The sequence below is a fragment of the Malus sylvestris genome, chromosome 6 (assembly GCF_916048215.2).
Source record: "Malus sylvestris chromosome 6, drMalSylv7.2, whole genome shotgun sequence".
Lineage (NCBI taxonomy): Eukaryota > Viridiplantae > Streptophyta > Magnoliopsida > Rosales > Rosaceae > Malus > Malus sylvestris.
In genome coordinates this window covers 26,732,240-26,744,624 of record NC_062265.1, presented here as the reverse complement: position 1 = coordinate 26,744,624, position 12,385 = coordinate 26,732,240, and the positions used below count along the sequence as shown (strand labels likewise).

The 12,385-nt window shown below is 38.1% G+C and overlaps 1 protein-coding gene across 2 annotated transcripts; it reads left to right on the top strand.

Annotated features, from left to right (window-relative positions):
• Positions 1-6,659: 6,659 nt before the first annotated feature.
• On the top strand, positions 6,660-12,385 carry LOC126625164 (uncharacterized). Of its 2 annotated transcripts, none has more exons than XM_050294244.1 (6): positions 6,660-7,099; positions 7,812-9,498; positions 9,600-9,851; positions 10,419-10,499; positions 11,405-11,941; positions 12,194-12,385. In XM_050294244.1, exons 2-6 carry the CDS (start codon positions 8,218-8,220, stop codon positions 12,248-12,250), a joined length of 2,208 nt encoding a protein of 735 aa, XP_050150201.1. In that variant the 5' UTR covers positions 6,660-7,099; positions 7,812-8,217; the 3' UTR covers positions 12,251-12,385. The 2 variants fall into 2 exon arrangements, with proteins under 2 accessions (XP_050150201.1, XP_050150202.1); XM_050294245.1 differs by having other exon boundaries at positions 6,661-7,099; positions 7,812-9,489.

The window sequence follows — 12,385 nt, the reverse complement described above, 5'->3', positions numbered from 1 at the left end:
TAACACCTGGCAGAAACGACTTATTTCATCTGGGATATTATATTCAAAATTAGGTCTTGGGAAATTCTATAAATACAAGCCCATTTCATTCATTTGAGGAGGAAAAAATCATTAAGCAAGCTCTGAAGCTCTGAAACTCCGAAGCTCTCAAGCATCCAGGTTCCCAAAGAATCAAGAAAGCTCTCTTCGTTCTTCGTTCATCCTAAGATCAAGCCCCAACGACCCTTTGGATCAACAATCATCCACCAATTCAAGATCAAGCCCCGACGGCCCTTGAAGAAAGTGTTCTTCGTTCTTCGTTCTTCGTTCATCGTTCTTCCAAGATCAAGCCCCGACGGCCCCTTGGATCAACCATCCACCAATTCAAGATCAAGCCCCGACGGCCCTTGAAGAAAGCACCATCGGTCATCATCCGTTCATCCAAGATCAAGCCCCAACGGCCCTTTGGATCAACAACGTCGACAAATCCACAAATCCAACCGTTCTTCAAGATCAAGCCCAAAACTCCTTGAAGATCCGTTCATCACTGTTCTTCAAGATCAAGCCCAAAAGCCCTTGGAGATCCGTTCATCACTGTTCTTCAAAGATCAAGCCCAAAAGCCCCTTTGAAGATCCGCTCAAATCCACCTTCAAGATCAAGTCCACGGCCCTTGAAGAACGTTCATCCTTAGATCAAGCCCAACGGCCCTTTGGATCAATCACACATCCACAAATACACACCTTACGGAGATCGAATCAGAGGATCAAATTAGAGAGAGATTGTAACCCAAAATCATCAAATACATAATATTTGTTTGTGCACGTCGTTCTTGTTTCTTTCGTTTCAGGAATTTTCCGTGTTCACACATATATCTGATTCTTTATTTATTTTTAATTAATTAAATTGAGAGAATAAGCATAATATTCAAGATTTATTGTAATCGTTTAGAGTAATAAAATCATTCAATATATAAAAAGTTGTAATTCGTAAAGTTTTTTAGGACATTAATTCTCATATTTCATATTAATATGTAATTAATTTATACTTCATTCATTGATTCGGCTATATTTGTACACATTAATTTCGCCTCTTTTGTGCATTCAAATTTGGCTTAAATGTCAAAATGATCCATTTGTGTCATAGTTATATAGTCAATTTAGTTTCCGTGTTTTTTATTTGACTAATTTAGTCCTCGTGTTTGTTTATTTTAGTCAATTAAGGACATTTCGTTCAATCTCTTTTAAAGCCAAGTGGCCCTTTACCACAGTGGTGGAAAAGTGTTGAGCCCTTGCATAACGGCGTAAGTTCAAACCACATCGGTGGCTAATCTAACAAAATTTATCGTTTGACAAAAAAAAATCTCTTTTAAAAAAATCATAAGAAAAACTATATGAGATATAATTATTCTTTCTTTTTACATAAAAATGCAAATCAATGAGAAATAACACATATAAGAGATAAAACTTCCAATCTGAAAAATGATTAAAGTTTTGACATAGAAAAGAGAGGGGGTAATGTTAGGGAGGCGGTCAAGGAGTTGGGAGGAGAATAATTGACACACCCTGACCTAGATCAAGGCATGCTAGCCGTCACATGAGGGTGACGTAGCCATGTGCTATATATATATAAAGAAACTCACACAAACATTGTATAATTAGTTGATATCGTTAAAATAATGATAATGCGCTCGTACTATGAAAGTCTTTCTCGATACTGAGAGTATCTTCAGCCACAACAATTGAGTACAAATAACTAACTTGCTACCTATTCTTCTTGTAATTCCAAGCATGTGAACACACAATCCCTTACGACGAGGGAAAAAGTTTGTTGCATTCCCATGTATATCTTTTTGTATTTATATTTGTCACGCAATCTTGTGTACATTTTTTAGTTACTTCACATTTACATGTACATTAGATAAAAACCAAAAAATATATAATAAAAATTAACTAAGATAATACCCTTATAATAGGAAAAATTACACATAGAGGATACTTTTAATACTTAATTTTAAGTTGAGACAACACTTTTTAATCATTTCAAGGAGAGACAAAAGGGGTGTGATATCCACACATCCCATTTTACTTCTCACACACATTTTTAATTTTTGGCCGTCGGATTGGATGAATTGAAGAAGATCAACAGACATAAATTATCAAGGGGTATGTGAAAAGTAAAATGAGGTGTGTGGATAGCACACTCCGAGACAAAATTATAACACCTATGTCATGATTTTTTTTTTAATTTACTTTTGCACTTACGGTTTTGGACGATGATTATTGGGTTTAGTTGGTAAACTTTTGATGATGTTGTAATGCCATTTGGGAGAGAGAAACATAGAAGCAAATTAATTATGGGTTTGATTCAAATTTTGTGCTTTTCTTTCTAGCTACAGATTTAAATCTTTTGACTTTGTTTGTACTATATTTAGGGCCTCCGTATTTAGACCTTGTATAAATAATCGGGGGACTCATATGTAATTATGTAATAAATGAAGGGGCAAACATGTAATAAGTGAGGAGCTCTTATTCTATAAAATGACTCTTCACTCTCCTCCTTATTAGAGGAGGTCAAGGTTTAGGCCATGAAAAGCGGGAAAACATCTCAGAGAGGGCAAACACAGAAAATAGACTAGAGAGCACACTGCCTATAGCCTTCTTGTATATTCACCATTCAAAGTGAAATAATATCAACATCAGTGTGGACGTAGCCCAAACATTGGGGTGAACCATGATACATCTTGTGTTCTTTACTTTCTTGCAGATTCACGGTCAGATTTATGTTGTTCCAAGACCCCTCCGGTTTTGTGCATCAACATTCGGCGCCGTCCGTGGGAGAAACCATGCATGCTGACCAAACCTGCCTCCACGTGAAGGTTTCCTCCAACAGCTGGACCCCTGAGGTTGATGTGAAGGGAGAAATCTCGATGTTGCCAAGTCCCATCAACTTTTTTTTTTTAATGATGTGATTTACTTTTTTTATCTTTTGGAGACATCTGTATAACCCCACTAGAGGGTAATCATAAACAAAGAAAGAAGGTAGTTTGCCCCAAAAAAAAAAAAGGGAAAATGTCGGCAAGCCCAAAATAGTGGGCTGGAATGTTATGTGGAGGGCGAAGGCCCATATGCCCAAAAGAGCCAGGCCCTATGGCTTCAAACTCCAACCTTCATCCCTCCACTTAAGGTTCACCCTTTATTATCACCAACCAGGTGATCAAAAGTACGTCCAGTACTCCAAAATTATTCAGCAGCCTGCCGCTACTATCACCAACTAGGTGATCAAAAGTACGTCTAGTACTCCAAGATTATTCAGCAACCTACCATTATTATCACCAACCAGGTGATCAAAAGTACAACTCGTCCTCCAAAAAATCATACAGGAGCATCACTCATGACAATCACCATCATACATGAGCATCACTCATGTCAATCATACATAAACATTCATGAGCATCACTCATATCAACATCTATGAGCATCACTCATGTCAATCAACATAAACATTCATGAGCATCACTCATGTCAATCAGCTTCGAAAGCTTCATTTACAGAGCTCTAGCTTCGAAAACTTCATTTCGAAAGCTCCAGGTTCGAAAGCTTCATTTACAGAGCTCCAGCTTCGAAAACTTCATTTACAAAAGCTCCAGCTTTGAAAGCTTCATTTACAAAGCTCCGACTTCAAAGCGTCATTTATAATAGCTTCAGCTTTAAAGCTTCATTTATAAAAGCTTCAGCTTCAAAGCTTCACTTTCAAAGCCTCACCTATAAAACTTTACTTTCAAAGCTTCACCTACAAAGTTTCAGTGCATGGTATACAAAGACCGCCTCCGAAAAACCGCCACTTGGCCCATACATAGATTGAATTTGAAATCTCCAGCCAACAATCTCTATTGACTGAAGACTTGGAAGATACACTATGTACCATATATTAGGCTTCCGCAACTGGGCCTCATGAAAAGTATTTGGGGGACTTAGCCCATTATTTATGTACCGAGGAGGGAACCCTTATTTTATAAAAGGGACTCATTCACTTTCATTAGAGAGCACCCATTACTCATGTATTGAGGAGCGAACCCTTATTTTATAAAAGGGACTCCCTCACCTTCATTAGAGAGACTCTTAGCCCATTACTTATGTATTAAAGAGCGAACCCTTATTCTATAAAAGGGACTCCCTCACCTTCATTAGAGAGCATCGCCGCCAGCTAAGCAATCGCTTCGCCGCAAGCATCACTCATAACCCATCACTTATGTATTGAGGAGCGAGCCCTTATTCTATAAAAGGGACTCCCTCACCATTATTAGAGAGCATCACCGCCTGCTAAGCAATCGCCTTGCCACGAGCATCAACTCTAGCCCATCATTTATGTATTGAAGAGCGAGCCCTTATTCTATAAAAATGACTCTTTCACCTTCAACGCCACAAGCCGAGCCAACCAAGGCAACATAAGCCACAAGCAGAGCAACCTCGCAACATGTGCTACTTCTAGTTGAGCATCATTTCACAGTGAGCATCGCCTCATATCGAGTATCAGTTCTAGACGACATCTAGTTACTTCGGCCCACACATGGACTGAATTTCAAGTCTCCAGCCAAAAGACTCTCTTGACTGAAGACTTGGGGGACTACTGTTTGTACCATATTTAGACCTCGTATAAATACTCGGGGGACTCAAATGTAATTATGTAATAAATGAAGGGGTAAACATGTAAAAAGTGAGGAGCCCTTATTCTATAAAATGATTCATCACTCTTCTCATTAGAGGAGGTCCAAGTTTAGGCCATGGGAAGAGAGAAAACATCTCAGAGAGGGCAAACACAAAAAATAGGCTAGAGAGCACACTGCCTCTAGCCTTATTGTATATTCACCATTCAGAGTGAAACAATATCAACATCAGTGTGGACGTAGCCCCAACATTGGGGTGAACCACGATACATCTTGTGTTCTTTACTTTCTTGCAGATTCACAGTCGGATTTACGTTGTTCTAAGGCCCCTCCGATTTTGTGCATTAACAGACTTAATGGAGATAATTTCTATTAAGTTTCTTAAACATGGTAGCCATGGTTCCGGGTCAGCTAGAAAATCAACTAGAATTTTGGGAAGAAGTTTGAAAGGCCAAGCTTTTGGATTCATCGGGTAGGGTGTGAATGAGGAAGATAGAGAAAAAATTAAATATTTGAAATTTTCAGTTATGTTAATTTTGTTCAACTAGTTGATGCTGAAAAAAATTGCAATGAAACTCAAAAAACAACGCGGACGTCATCTAAGTTCTAACTCATGGTAGCCTTCACAATACCATGCCTAGATTGCACACAATTTCACAACCATAGTCCCTCTAAGGGTTTTATTTCAACCTTTGTTAACGAAATTTATCAAAAATTTATACAAACTAATTCTGCAAAAATGGTCGAAGATGGGTTGAATTGATTATGCAAAAAATGGTAAAAAAATAGGTTGAATTGATTATGCAAAAATGGTTGAAGACGGGGTTGAACTAATTATGCAAATCTAATCGAGGACGGGTTGAACTCGTTATGCAAAAATGGTCAAAGACATGTTGAATTAATTATGCACAAATGTTTGAGGACGGGTTGAAATGGATTTTGCAAAATGGTCGAAGACGGGTTGAACTGATTTTGCAAAGGGTTGAATTGATTTTGCAAAAATAGTCGAAAACGGGTTGAACCGATTCTGCAAAAAAAGTTAAGGATGGGTTGAACTGATTTTGCATAAATGATTGAGGACGGGTAAAACTGATTGTGCAAAAATGATCGAGGACAGGTTGAACGGATTCTGGAAAAATAGTCGAAGAGGGTTTGAACTATGCAAAAATGGTATAAGACAGGTTGAACTATGCAAAAATGGTCAAAGACGAGTTGAACTGATTATGCAAAAATTGTCGAAGAAATGTTGAATTGATTTTGCGAAAATGGTCAAAGAAAGGTTGAACTGATTATGCAAAAAATGATCGAGGACTGGTTGAACGGATTCTACAAAAATGGTCCAAGACAGGTTGAATTGATTATGCAAAAATGGTCAAAGAGGGGTTGAACTATGCAAAAAGGTTCGAAGAAAGGTTGAATTGATTCTGCAAAAATGGTTGAAGATGAGTTGAACTGATTATGCAACAATGATCGAGGACGGGTTGAAAGGATTCTGGAAAAATCATTGAAGATGGGTTGAATTGATTCTACAAAAAATGGTCGAAGACGGGTTGATCTGATTCTGCAAAAATGATCGAGAACGGGTTGAACTAATTCTAGTAATAAACAATACAAATTGATTATAAATATAATTTCAAAACTGATTATGCAGAAATAATCGATGATGAGTTGAGCTTATGACATATATTAATTTTGTTGGAGTTGTAGGGGTTGGATTCTATTAACAGCCCTAAAGCCATAGGGGTATCATTGGTATTTTGAACATATTATTTTCATATTTTTAGGCTAGGGTTTAATTGTTTTTACGTTTATAAATTAGTGAAATTTCTTGAAATATAATAAAAGTTTTTATCTTTATATATAAAGTTCTGAAAAATAAAAAGTTAAAAAGTTAAAAATTTGGGCAGCCGAGAGAGACCAAGCTGTACAGAGACAAAGTTGGCACGGTCCATGGAGGTAGACAGGACATGTGATGTAATAACGGGAGAACGATAGCCGCAGCATGAATTCATAGAGAGCCCCTGGTTTCTGCTTTCGGCTTTCGGCTTTTGGCTTTGGCGTTTGAGGTTTGGATTTGCCCACAAACAATTCCATGCCAACAACATTACACAGGAAATTAAAGAAAACAAACCAACATGTGATTTGGTTTTCAACCGCAGCCACCCAGTCAGAAAATTCGGGATTAAGCGATATTCATGACCCACAATAATTTTTTTACTTTTTTCTTTCTGTTATTTATTCAACAAAATTGGGAGGCCAACACCAAATCTTCAATCACCACCCAACATCCATTTTCTCACACCAGAAAGGAAAACAGATGCAAACCAGAGGAATTGCAACCAAAACAAAAGATTTTCGGACAAGAAGAAAGAAGGATAAGCCTGCTGATTTTTGATACAACCCCAATAAGTGCTTTTGGCGTCTGGCTTTTCAGTTTCTAGTTTTCTGAGGGAAAGGTATGAAATTTAATTCTCGGTTCATGTGTTTTTCCTGTATTTCTTTTGGGTTGTTGAGATTTTAGTAGTTGTATTGAAATTTGAAAAGAAATAGTTGTTTTGGATTGATCAGCTTAAGAAAGGTTTTAGCTTTTTCTTTGTTTGTTTATAACAGTTAAAGAATCAAACTTTTGAGAAAGTTCTAGGTACTAAAAATACAAATAATCAGTTATGTATGGAGATATATCTTGTTTGATTTTCTATAATTCTTGAGCAACCAATTGGACCCATATGAAAATTGTAGCTGGAATTTGTTGGGTTGTTGACTTCTTGTATTGTAGCACTTATTTGTTGAGATTTCTATAAGAATGGCCTTTTGACATTTGTGTTGTTGAAAATTGCTTATTTTCGAGTACGTGTTTTCGGAGATTCTTCATTGGCTCACTGGATGTGGAATCCTGTATGAATCAAAGCTGGCCACATTAAAATTATTCAGTGCTTCTATTTTGTTGAGGATTTCAAAGGATATACTTCTTGGAGTCTCAGTCATTTGATTGGTTTCTGGTTTTATGTTTCTGTATTTTGTTAAGTTGGGGGATCACTATATTTTATTTGTCTGTTTTTTGGAAATGATAAGCCGGAAGGGCAAAAGATAAAAGAATCTGAAGTATGAATGTGTAGTTATGCCTTTTGGTTGTCAATTGCCACTTTCTAACCGAGCTGATAATTCCAGGACGCTGCATTGGTTTTATGGAAAGCCATGAACTACTTATTTCCCATCGTTAGCTGGAGTGAAGAAAACATGGCTTTCTACCTGCCCCGTCTGAGATCCTCATTTCTGCTTGATTTCCCATATGTCTGATGGAGAAATAGTTGAGATACAGATGCACGTGGTAGGGATAGTATCGTAGCTTCTGGTATTAGAAATTTATAACTACGTCTTTAGTTGGGGGGGACTGAGGCAGGTAATGTCTGTGGTAGCACGGTAATGGTTGGGCAACTTGGAACGATTTGGTAACTCGGAACACAGAAATGCAGTTTGATTTTTATGCATGACTGCAACTGAGAAAGCAGGAAAAGAGAACACAACATAAAAAAAGTCGAGTTAAATAAAGCACTTCACCTTAAAATTTTTGAAGATGGGATTGCCTCAAGTGTCTTCTAGCAGCGTTGCCGAGGAAGTGGCAGCATCACTGGGCACATTTATGCAACCTCAACCTAGAGTTGCTGGCATGAGCACTTGTGATTTAAGTGGGATGCACGGAGCAAACCTGGGAAACCATATGCAGGTGGATTTCACATGCTCTTCTTTTGGAGAATTCCATAGGAAATCCATCACGGAGATTCCAAATAAACCAGAGTTTTCTAATTCTCGTAAAGATAGTAGTAGATCAAGCATGCATGGATTGAAGATTAACTCTTCAGAACAAAAAAACTGGTTAAGTCAGAGATGTGGGCAGAATATTCAGACACCTGTTCCTAGGGTTGTTGGTTTTGAACCAAGAATATTAGATTCCCCTATTAATTTCTTTAATGGAGACCAATACTCTTCAAGTGCGTTGACTGTCACAGGGGACACAACTGAGGCTGCTGGGTCAGTACTCAGGAGGCGGTTATTGTCTCCTTTGAATGGAATGCTTCTCCAGGATCAGTGTAATGGTGATTCTCTAGAGATTGTGGACAGGGTTCATAAGAGTGGCTCCTGGGGTTGTAATGGTAGTTCTAATGATCCCATGTTGCAAGAGCATAAGAAAGCTCATCTTGGCAACTCCAGTTGTTGCAATTCTACAATCTGGTCTGCATCTTGTTCCCTGGAGTGGAAGAGATCACCGGATCACAACTGCAATACAAACTCCTCTTTTGTATTTGATGGTCCTTTGCTTGAAAACAAGGAGTCACGATCTCCGAATCAATTGATATCGTCATCCGGACTTGATTACTCTAGAGAAACAATTAAGGTGAGGTCACAATCAAGCGCTGTAGACATATCTTCAAGTAAAGTTGTGTTGCCTACACTTTCTTTATCTCCTCTTGGTCCAAAGTTTCCTGAAAGAGTTAAACCTGGAGAATCATGCAGGGTTCGTACACCAAAGTTAGATAACAATATAACCCTGAAGGACATAGAACAGTCACTTAATGGAACGATTGCAGGCATTTCCTCATCCTGGAAAGAGGACGCTTTTAGGTGGCTAAGGAAATCATCAGAAGACGTTGATGTTCTGCAGGAAAAGTTTGACCTCTTTAGTTCTGAGAGTACTACTCCTGGGATGAGGCAGCACTGGAGTCAGGACTTGAAACTTAATCCTAAATGTGTTAAATTAGTACGATCACCGACTGGATTGCCTGTTAGAAGGTCATTGGTTGGTTCATTTGAGGAATCCCTGTTGTCTGGTCGATTATTATCTACAAAGGTTAGTCAGGTTCGCTTTCATCTGAACAGTAATGTTATATATATTGAGTTCCATAGTGTATCAATTTTTGTTATTGATTTTACTTCGTGTTTGAAATTTCCCATTTGCAGAGAATTGATGGTTTTCTTGCTGTTCTGAATGTCACTGGGGGGAATTTCTCGCCAAAACCTCAGAAACTTCCATTTTCAGTGACCAGTGTGGATGGAGATAACTATCTACTATATTATTCATCAATCGGTCTTGCTGAAAGTACGACACCAAACAAGTATGGAAGCCCCAGGATGAAGAGGAGCCTTAGCATGGATGATTCACGGGCAAACAAGAACCGTCTGAGAATACCTACGAAAGGCCGTATACAACTGGTAATTAGAATATTAACCCAAATATAATTAAGTATTGGAAACTTCAGTTGGTCTCAGACTCTCAGTTCTATCCACGGAAATGCATTGAATTTAGGAACTTTTTAGAATAACAGAAGATCTTAATATTCTTGATTGGAGCTGCTATTTGCACCTCAGAAAAGTCATCATGCACTCCTCCATAGTGGAAAAGATAAAGAGGGGTGGATGCATGACGACATTTTTGGAGTGTTACTAACAATTCCCTTCTTGATATACTAATTACAATTTATGTTATCATCAATAGTTGTTTGTGTGGCTGTGGATGTGTCACTCTCATGGGCTTAAGCTATGGAATTTGATTTTGAGGAAAAAATGACGTTGGATGGTGAATTATTTCTAACAAAATGAATGATAAGAATAAGAATATAGATGCATGGATTGTCTGCCTTGAAATCTTGGATGATCATATTCATATTGATTATGTCTATCAAATAATTCCTTATAGTTGTACATATCAAATGACATCTGGTCGTAGTCAGACCAGAGATGGTTGGTCATACACTCATGAATGTGAATTGTTTATGGCAGGTTCTCAGCAATCCAGAGAAGACACCTATTCACACCTTCTTCTGTAATTATGATTTGAATGACATGCCAGCTGGAACCAAGGTATTCGGAAGTAGAGGGGAATCGTTATATATCGTTTTTACAATTATTGTGCATGATAAATGTGTTAGTTATGATTTGAAGTTAAACCTGTCTCGAGTGAATCTGCACTTTGATATGGAATTGGATATGGCAAGGTTTTTCCAACAGGTATTACCTGTTATAGGATATCAATAATGTTCCTTAATAGGGCCTTGCGTGACTTGTAAAAGCATTTGGAGTCGTATAATTAGGAACTGGTCTCTTGACACTACTTGACTTCGTTGAAGTAGTCAGATATGAGTGCTGCCACTTGACTGTGTATGAGGAAATATACAGAGGTAGGGAAAGCACAAAAATGCAAGAGCGTGAATCAAATTAGAATTTAGTTAGCAAAAGGGTTTGAAGGGGTTCAGGTGACTTCTAGGCCAATTTTGGTCAGTCCCAAGCTCAGACGGGCAATACGACTATAAGATCCCAACATGAGTCCATCCTGAATGCAATTTTTCATGGAATATCCAAACCCAGTATGCCTTAACTAACCCAACCATTATATGTTTATATTGGTGGTAAGATCTCGCTAAGCTGATAACATAAATCTGTCATCATTTGTTGTAAGCTACCATCTATATATACCGTTGTATGTGAGCTGGTTTGAAATGGCTCAAGCTGCATATTTTGTGAACAGGCTAGCCAAGGCATGTTAGTCTGTAGCTCAAACGGAGGATTTTGTGGCTGAACATGTCGGTGTATAATTAAAAGAAATTCATGCTGTTGCTTATGCGTATTACATATGAAGCATAAATAAAGACTTTCTTCTAGCTCAGTCTTTGGCTTCTGTAGAATTTTACATGTAATATGCTTGCTTCAGTTGTTAGGTTTTTCTTTGACTGAGATCTCTCTTTTTTTTTTTTTCATATCAAATACAGACGTTTTTGCGCCAAAAGATCACTCTAGCCTCATCTGAAACAACCTCTAAGGCCGGGAATGGAAGACATGCAGATCCTGCTAAAGAAAATGATGCCAAACCATCTTCGATCCTAGATGCTGCAAATTCTTTGCAGCTTAGTGACAATGATGCGGATTCAAACGAGTTTAAGGATGTAGTTAATCAGTACCAAAGAGAGGGAGAACGCACAAAGGCCTGTTATCACAGTGAACCCAGTGATTGTAGCCTTTGTACGTCTGAAAAGACCAGTGAGATTAGTGAAAGTAGGTCTGTGCGTAGCCCTTTAAAGACGAGCAAGAAAACTGCTGGTGCTGGCGTTCTGCGTTATGCTCTTCACCTTCGTTTCTCATGCCTATTTCCTAAGAAATGTTCGAGGTCAGTCCAGAGATGCAAGTTAGATCCATCATCTGGACAAGCGACAAACAGTATCGATGTCGAAGGGGAGAGGCGCTTCTACTTGTATAATGATTTGAGGGTCGTGTTCCCTCAACGCCAGACAGATGCTGATGAGGGCAAGGTACATACACCACACCTTATATATTGATTTGCATTATAGATGTTTTCCATGTTGGTGTGCATGTAATCTTGCATGATTCGTATTTATCCGCGGAAGTAAATAGAACAATGTAGCATTCAACTACGCGTAACCTGTCTGTGTTTTGGTCTCGATAAGTTTATAAATCTTAGTTCTTCACTTTGTTTCCAGGCATGAAACAGTCTTGAGACCCTTATCGTAATCCAACTACGCATTTTGTTTTTCGTTTTGCAGTTACATGTGGAATATCACTTTCCTTCCGATCCGAAATACTTTGATATCAGCAACTAAAGGCGTAGGAATTCTCTGCTAAAATAGATAGCTGTAAATTCAGTTCAAATCTCCCAGTCATCTTTGGGGCAATTCCCCATTCAATCTGTAAATAATTGTAATTATCAATAATTAGTCGATTAAATATGTTCTAAA

Coding starts and splice junctions, on each gene's coding strand:
- LOC126625164 (XM_050294244.1), top strand. CDS start 8,218: ATGGGATTGCCTCAAGTGTCTTCTAGCAGCGTTGCCGAGGAAGTGGCA. Junction 9,852..10,418: donor CGAAAGGCCGTATACAACTG/GTAATTAGAATA, acceptor TGTTTATGGCAG/GTTCTCAGCAATCCAGAGAA. Junction 11,942..12,193: donor CAGATGCTGATGAGGGCAAG/GTACATACACCA, acceptor TTCGTTTTGCAG/TTACATGTGGAATATCACTT.